The sequence below is a fragment of the Neofelis nebulosa genome, chromosome 10 (assembly GCF_028018385.1).
Source record: "Neofelis nebulosa isolate mNeoNeb1 chromosome 10, mNeoNeb1.pri, whole genome shotgun sequence".
NCBI classification, from domain to species: domain Eukaryota; kingdom Metazoa; phylum Chordata; class Mammalia; order Carnivora; family Felidae; genus Neofelis; species Neofelis nebulosa.
The window spans coordinates 6,335,422-6,343,839 of record NC_080791.1 but is presented as its reverse complement, the minus strand read 5'-3'; the positions used below and the strand labels follow the sequence as shown (position 1 = coordinate 6,343,839).

The 8,418-nt window shown below is 52.9% G+C and overlaps 1 protein-coding gene across 1 annotated transcript in view; it reads left to right on the top strand.

Moving 5' to 3' along the window:
• The first annotated feature begins 468 nt into the window (after positions 1-468).
• SLC35F2 (solute carrier family 35 member F2) overlaps positions 469-8,418 on the top strand; it is a 56,848-nt gene continuing 48,898 nt past the window's right edge. The window contains exons 1-2 of the mRNA XM_058690370.1: positions 469-578; positions 720-1,244. Coding sequence (XP_058546353.1) covers positions 469-578; positions 720-1,244 — 635 coding nt within the window. The remainder of the gene's footprint in view (positions 579-719; positions 1,245-8,418) is intronic.

Sequence of the window (8,418 nt, the reverse complement as noted above, 5' to 3'; positions counted from 1 at the left end):
AGTCAGAGGGAGGAGGCCGCGCGGTCAGGGGGTGGGGCCAGCCGCTCCTTTCCAGTTGGCAAAGTTCAGGCGGCTGCTAAGTCACGGCCCCCGAGGTCAGGGCGCGGGGGCACAGCCTTGCACCGCCTCCCGTGCCGGTTCGCGACAGGGAACCGTAAGACCCTGACATGCATATTAGGGGCCACCCGTCGCCGTGGCTCCTCTGCCGGGGCGGGGGCAGACAGCGCCCCGCGACCCGCAGCTCCCCCGGGGGCGCCAGGCGCTGATCTGCAAATGTCCGGTCCGGCCGCGCGGGCCTGACAGGGGAGGCGCCCAGCCAGCCCGACGAGGGAGGCACGCGAGCGAGCGAGCGCGCGCGCGGGCGGGCACTGGGTCGGATCCCGCCGGCCGCCCAGGCACCGCCCCCTACGGTTTTCCCCCGCCCCGGCACGTCGGGGGGTTCCGGGCGCCCAGACTGCAGGGGACCGCATGGAGGCGGCCTCGCCGGCGGGACCCGCTGCCCCGCAGCCGCGCGCCCCGGGGGCAGCGGGGGGGCTGGGCAGCTTGCTGCGCGGGCTCAAACGCCAGCTCTTCACCTGGTGAGTGCGGGGCGGGGGGGTGGTGTAGTGCCGGGGGGGGGTAGTGCCTCGCAGGGGCGAGGGTGCCCGCGGGCAGTGGGGGGGGGGGCGGGCTGGGTAGCCTGCTGCACGGGCTCAAAAGCCAGCTTTTTATCTGGTGAGTGCGGGGTGCCCGGGGGGCGGTGGGGTGTGCCGGGGGCGGGGGCGGGGCAGCAGGGGTGCCGTGCAGCCTGCTGAGCGGGCTCAAAAGCCAGCTTTTCACCTGGTGCGTGGGGGAGGGGGGAGACGGGGGCAGCCGGGGCAGGGGTGGGGCTGCCGGGGGCGGCCGGGGCCCCTGCGCGCACGTGGCTGCCCGGCACACGTGGCCGGGGTGGCGGGGGGCGGGCGGAGGCGCGGAGGCGCGGAGGCGGCGGCCGCGCGGACTCGGGGGCCGGTCCGGGTCCCGGCGGCTCGGCACGTGCGGCCGGGACGCGGCCGCCCACCTGGCTTTGTGAAGCGCCGCGCGCTCCTCCCTCGGCGCCCTCTTGGAAATCGTGGGCTTGTGAGCGAGACGATTTGGGGGAAGTCGGCCGCGTGGGCGCGGCTGGGTCGCTCCCCGGTGCCCAGCTACCTCCCCTGCGCGGCGGGCCGGGGCCGGACGCCCCGGGGATGTTGCGAAGGAGGGGTGTCCAGCCTCCGGCGCGGCAGGTGGGCGAGCCCGCGTTCTTTCGGCCGCCCGAGCGCGTCGGACCCGGCCCGCGATCCTCTCCCCTGACCGGGGAGTTCACCCAAGTGAGGAGTCAGGGCTAAGTTTCGCGGTGCCGCCGCGAGGTCGTGCGCAGCCTGCCTCCTTCCTGGGCCTGAGCGGGGTGCACGGCCCTCCCGGCGTCCCCCCCCCCCCCCCCCCCCCGAGCCGCCGCCGGGGTCGCCGTGCTCTGCGGGAAGCAGGAATGTGCTTAGGGACCGGCAGCGCCTGGGATGGGGTTGCTGGAGGGAGGCCGTGCCTTCTGGACTCGCACGTTCACCGAGTATCCGCTGGGTTGGGGTGCTGGGCTCAGCCGTTTCTATGGACGCTGTCATGTCATCTCGACCACTTTATGAGGTGGCACTCTTCCCACAGCCACTCTGCTGGTGGACAAAGGAGGCTAAGCCGTTTGCCGGAGGCCATGGGATGGCCAGGAAAGGGTGGTGCCCGCAAGCCCGGGTCAGACTGGGCCGTAACAACTTCTGGCCCCCGGCTCCTCGTGAAACAGGCTTTTGCCTTTATTTATTTACTTGTCTTCAGATGAACAAAGCACATTTCCCGTTGAAGATTGTGAAAACTCGTTTTCAAAACCGGGTCGAGAATGGTGTGTGCATTTTCGTCGTGGAAATGAGTGTAGTTCGCAATAGATGCCTGTGCAAAGTCGGGCCCAAATCGCCTTGGATCGTCCAGCTGTGTATGTCCTCACGCACGTCCACAGGCTCTCAGCTGGGAGGCAGGGTAGGGGAATGGCTCAGGGCCCGGTTCTTCTGCACTCTGATCCCGTCGGTGCCGCTTGCCGCTTCCCAGCCGGCTGACTTTGGGGAAGTCGCTTCACCTGTCTCTGTCCCGTTTTCCTGTTTGTAAAATGGGGATAGTAACAGTTCCCACCTTGTTGGGAGAATGTGAGGATTACGTGGCTGGGCCCACGGCCTGGTTCAGGGTACTGCTCTGTATCGGTCAGTCGTTAGCCACCATTAGCCCTCCGTTCCTGGGGGCTGGGAAATGGGGTGGCGTACCCCGAGGTGCCAGAGGCCCGGGGGATGGGCAGACAGTACGCCAGATGGGTACCCATTGAGCGAGATGTAATGACAAGGCTTAGCGATGATTTCTTTTTTTTTTTTTTCTCCGAATGTTCTAATCCTTTAGCAAGGAAATTATTAGCAAGGAAATCATTTCTTTTTTTCCTCCTAACATTCTAATATTTTCAAAATCCTGGTATGTTGTAGTCAGGAGTATCTAATGTACTGGATCAGACTAGGAAACATTGCAAACCAGAATCCAAGGTGTCTGGATGGTTGCCAGAGGTAGGAATGAAAACCTTCATGAACAAAAGAGTTCTGCCAACCAAAAAAAAAAAAAAAAAAAAAGCTTCCAGCCCAAGATCTTTGGAATAAAGACGGATAAAGGGGAGAGTGCATCCTCCCCTCTCATATTTAGAAGAAATAGAAGAAATCTCATATTTAGATAGAAAGATGAGATTTCTTCTATCTCTGAACACACTTTTTTGTGTCTCCTTTATGGATTTTTACTTTCTTCCTTGTGTGAAAGCTGTTTGTGGCCATCTCATATTCCTGATGGACGCGATCCTTAACAGCAGGAATTAAGTCTTTTCCCTTTTTCTACCTCCCACAACCCTACCACATCAGTGAGTGAATGGAAGAAGGATGACAGGGTTCTAGAGGCTTCCCTTCCGTTCTGCCACACTCACTGCACTCTCCCCTTTATCCGTCTTTATTCCAAGGATATTGGTCTGGAAGCTTTTTTTCAGTTGGCAGAACTCTTGTTCATGAAGGTTTTCATTCCTACCTCTGGCAACCGTCCAGACACCTTGGATTCTGGTTTGTAGTTTTTCCTTGTCTGATCCAGCAATCAGAAAAGTGCCGTTTACCAGATATCCGGTACTCCTTATACTCAATATTTTAAACTCTCAGTATTAAAACTCACCTCCCAAATTTGAGTTTGGCTTCGCAGATCCCTAACCTTGGCCACGGAACCATGGGGATGGGCAGAGGCTGGTGAGTGGGTGGATAGTACAAGGAGAGATAGTTTGTATGTAGAGGGACACGATTCTTTTCTACTCCTTTTACAAAAAAGGGGCAAGAATAGCCTTTTTGGCAACTGGGTACTGAACACAGGAGAAACATTTGGGGCCTGTTATCATTATGAGAGGCATGTATTCTAGGTAACCCCAACTCCTGATATACTTACCTCACTAATAGATACTTTTTTTCCTTTGGTTAAGAATGTCAGATCACTCATTTGATGACAGTTTATTGAGGACTTACTATGTGCCAGGCATTCATGATGAGAAGCACTGTATGTTTCCAAGTGGACTCTGCTTGTAATTTAAGCTTTTGTCATTTATTGCTGTTAACTCAAAGACAAATAGTGTGATGGGATATGGGTTTCCAGGAGTACCTGAGGATATTTATTTAATTGTATATATTTAGCAACTTACACCCTAACACCTACAGTCTAATTCATGTATGAAAAAAAAAGCATGGTTTTTATAATGACTATCAAGTTTACATCTGTCGCAAAAACCGTTAAATATTATTTCACTTACTTATCCTTTTCCCATTAAATAGATGGTAAGCTTTTTTTTGGGTTATATTTATTTTCAGAATTTTATTCTGATGAAAAATGAGTTTACATTCATTTTAAATACAATATGCAGACACATATAAAAAGAAGACCAGGGGCACTTGGGTGCCTCAGATGATTGAACGTCTGACTCTTGATTTCGGCTTGGGTCATGATCCCAGGGTTGTAGGATCAAGCCCCACGTCTGGTTCCACACTGAACATGGAGCCTGCTTGAGATTCTCTCTCCTTCTCTCTGTCTCTGTGTCTCTCTCTCCCTTCATCCCTCCCCCACCTGTGTGCTTGCACGCATGCTGTCTCTCTCAAAAATAGATTTAAAAATTCAAAAAATTTAAAAAAATAAAAAGATCAGAAACATTTACATTCCACTAACTATATCTTTATATTTTGTGTTTATTTCTAGTCTTTTATTTTTGAATTTTGTGAGGATGTCTGATGGATTATACTAAGAGACTTTTTGGTACAGTAATTTATTATTTTTAAGTATTGTGTTGATGTAGAATTATAGTTTTCTTTTCTTTTTTTTTTTAAATATGTTTGAGAGAGAGAATGCATGGGGGAAAGGGAGAGTGAGAATCCCAAGCAGGCTCCACGCTGACAGCCCAGAGCCCGATGTGGGGCGCTAACTCACAGAACTGTGAGATCATGACCTGAGCCGAAGTCGGACACTGAACCGTCTGAGCCACCCCAGGCACCGTTAGAATTCTAGTTTTTAATTCTTACTAATTTTTCTACATCTTTTCATTTATTTATTGTCGAAGTTGGTAAGGTTTTCGAGGGCACAGACTTTATCCCATTGTTTTTGTAGCACAGTGCAGGACATGTGTTCACGTGTTCTTTCCTTTGCCCATCCTAGAGCGTCTGTGATGTTCCAGGTTCTAGACTACTCTGTGGCCCGCAGACTTGAATAGGATTTAGTGTGTGTTTCCAAGAGAAATCGAGTTCTGGTAAGAGGTTATGACACGTGTGGTAGAGGCGAGCACATAGTACAGAAGGCACAAAGGAGGGGGAAATAGAGCTCCCCAGGGTGAGGTGGGGCTGGGAAGCTTGGCAGGGAAGGTGATCAGGAATGTGAAGCGGGAATAAGGGTTTTCCAGGTGAACGAGGGCAGGAAGGGCAGTCCAGGCTTGGAGGTCCCAGAGAATGTAAGGAAAGGCAGGTCGGTCAGTGAACACGAGCACACCTCTGATTGTGCAGCCAAGGGCTTGGACCTGTGGCTCCTCCTTTCTGTTCACGTTCTTTGTTTCAAAGGTCAAGGCCCAGATTTTTTTTTTTTTTTAATCTCAGAGAGAGAGAGAGATAGTGTGTGTGTGTGCACGCGCGAGGTGGGGAGGGGCAGAGGAAGAAGGAGAGAGAATCTCAAGCAGGCTCCATGCTCAGCAAGGAGCCCAGCTCGGGGCTCGATCCCACAACCGTGAAATCATGACCTGAGTCGGATGCTGAAATGACAGAGCCACCTAGGTGCCCCAGGCCCGGGAATTTTTGAACGAACCGCACCTCCTTCATGTATTCACTCAACAGACATCTACTGAGTGCTCACTGCGTGCACGGCACAGTCTTAGGCTGGTCTGCCGCTCTGCCGGAGGGTATTGTTCCGTGGTGTTATTTAAGCAGAGGTGTAAGTCGAGGGGCTTTTTGTGGCCTGTGCAAGTGTGGGATTAGGAAACTCTAGATCATACCAGTCTCAAATATCTCCTTCCTTTTGCACTTTCATCTGTGAGATTATTTAATTGACATCCGCCTGCTTGGGATTCTGTCTCTCTCTGCCCCTCTCTCCCTGCTCACGCACGCCCTCTCTCTCTGTCTCAAATAAAATAAAATAAAATAAAATAAAATAAAATAAAATAAAATAAAATAAGATACATTTCCGTTCAGGGCTGTATGTTTATAACGTAGTCATGTTGTGTTCATCTGTTTTGTTGTTTCTCAATCAGCCTTATTGACATTTTAGGTGGAATAATTCTTTGTTGGGGGACCGTCCTGTACGCTGTAGGGTGTAGCAGCAACCTCTGGTCTCTACCCGCTAGAGGCCAGCATAGCCTCCCCCCACCCCACCTCTGAGTTGTGACGATCAATAATCTTCCCAGACATTGTCAAATGTCTCCTGGGGGGGACAGAATCCCCCTTGGATGAGAACCTCTGATTTAGCCCTATTGTTTCTAACTAATTGCCGTAGAGTATTCTGTGACTGCGAGGTCCTCCAGTGGTGGCCTCACCCTAGTAGTTTTCTGCTCCTGGCCTCCACAAACTGTGGTGAGTGTGCCCCTACGTGTCCCCTCATGTCCTGGGGAAGAGCTAGAGGCCGGCCTCAGGTGTGAGTCCCTCCAGGTGACTTTAAGTAGAAGAGAGGGGATGAGCCCCAGGATGGAGAGTCCGTGGGCCTCACGGAATCCTGCTGGTTGCGATTCTCTCGTGCCCTGCAGGCTGTTCTGTGACCTCGGCTTTATCAGCAGCTGCTCTGGGGGAAGAAGGAGGTGGCCTCTTGAGGTTGTGGCCCATTAGCCCTGAGAGTTGGGAGGGGTGGGTGGAGGAATGAGTTTTGGCTGGACAGCCTGAGCCTTTTTATGAACCTCTCAATAGTGCAGGGCGTTGGGCAAGGGACAGGCAGTAATTGTCCCCGTGCAGCGTGGGACAGAGGTCTGGGTGGACTGCGCCAGCTTCTCTCCCAGGCGCCCTGAGTGGCCTCCGCCTGTTCTCCGCCCCCGGCTGTAGCCCTCTCCCTTGGCAGACCACTTGCAGACAACGTTTGTGTTCCTCTTGTCTCTGCTCCTTTCTCCGGGTTGCTTTGGAGAAATATGAGCTGACTGCCAGGGCTTACTCCCCATCTCGACAGCACTTGCAGAACATTCCTGGAGTCCCCCTCTCCCCTTCGGTCCCTGTTGTCACCGTGTCCCTGTAGCTTCCATTTGTGCCTCTTCGTGCCGCAGTCCCATCCCCGTGCAGGAGCCAGATGACGTCAGATAAAACCAGAGACTGTCGGGAGCTGCCGGCACAGAAGAACTCACCCCTTATCGGACGTCTTCCTCACCTTCGTCAGTCAGGTCATAGGCTGTCCTATACAGGTATTTTTGGTCCTTTTGATGGCAGGCGAGTAACTTGCCCAAGCGCGCATGGCTGGTGAGACGTGGGCCGTGGCAGTTTCATTGGCCTCTGACGACCAGACCTGCTTTACCGTTTCAGAAATCCCCCTGTGTTGTGTTCAGGCTGAAGCTTCGGACCTGCACCGGGTCTGCAAACACGGGGACGCTCTTGGGGTTCCCTGGAGGTTCCTCAGGGTCCATTATGGGGGCAAGTTGGGAAATAGGAACCGTGGGCTTCCGGGCCGGTGTCTGGCACCCGCCGGGTGTGTCGGTCTGCCTGCCTTGTAGTCGGACTTTTAAGCCAGATGCTTGGGGACAGGGTTCTGGAGCTACGGGAGGTCTGAGCGCTACGGGTGACTGGGTAGAGCTCTAGCTGTGGCCGTTTGTCCCATCCCTCCTCATCTTCCCTGCCCGCCGTCCTCTTTTACCTGAACACAACTATTGTATTTTTAGTCGTTTTCATTGTGGTAAAATATATGTAACATGAAATTTACCAATTGAATCATGTTAAGTGTACAATTCAGTGACGTCAAGTGCATTCACCATATTGGGCAGCCATCACCGCTGTCCAGTTCCAGAATTTAGTCATCATCCCATACAGAAACTCTGTATGTCTTGAACACTAGCTCTGCGCCCCCCTGTCCCTCAGCCCCCGTAAGCACCATTGTCCTTTCTGTCTCTGTGAACTCGGCTATTCTAGATCCCGCACGTAAGTGCAGTCATGCGATATTGGTCCTTTTGTGAGGTCCAGGCTTCTCGAGGCGAACTTCAAGACTCCCCGTACTGGGCCACCTCCCAGAACATCACCTCCCTGGTGTTCCGGGGACAGCAACAAGCCTCTGCTTCCCCTGCACACGCCTTAGTCTGCACCTTTACCTGTAGCTTCCCTGGTGGATGCTTTCCCTGTCCGACCTCTTATGGCTGCTTCCAGAGTGTGGACATTGAGTCAGGTGGTCCTTTTCCCTTGTCTCTCTTCACACACATCTTGGCTTAGGTGCCTTCTGTCCTAACTCCTTGCATTTACCATATCATGACATAATAGGTAATCATCACCAGCCTGGGACAATGCCTTGAAAAAAATTTAAACAAAATTTTTAAGAATTCTTAAAAAAACTTTTTTTAATGTTTATTTTTGAGACAGAGAGAGACAGACAGACAGAGCATGGGTGGGGGAGGGGCAGAGAGAGGGCGACAGAGGATCAGAAGCAGGCTCCAGGCTCTGTGATGACAGCAGACAGCCTGATGCAGGGCTTGAACTCCCAAAGAAACTCGAGATTATGACTTGAGCCAAAGTCCAACACTTAACCAACTGAGCCATCCAGGTGCCCCTGTTTTTGTTTTTTGTTTTTTGTTTTTAATGTTTATTGATTTTGAGAGAGAGTGTGCGAGTAGGGAGGAACAGAGAGGGAGGGAGTGGGAATCCCAAGCAGGTCTGAGATGTCAGCACAGAGTGA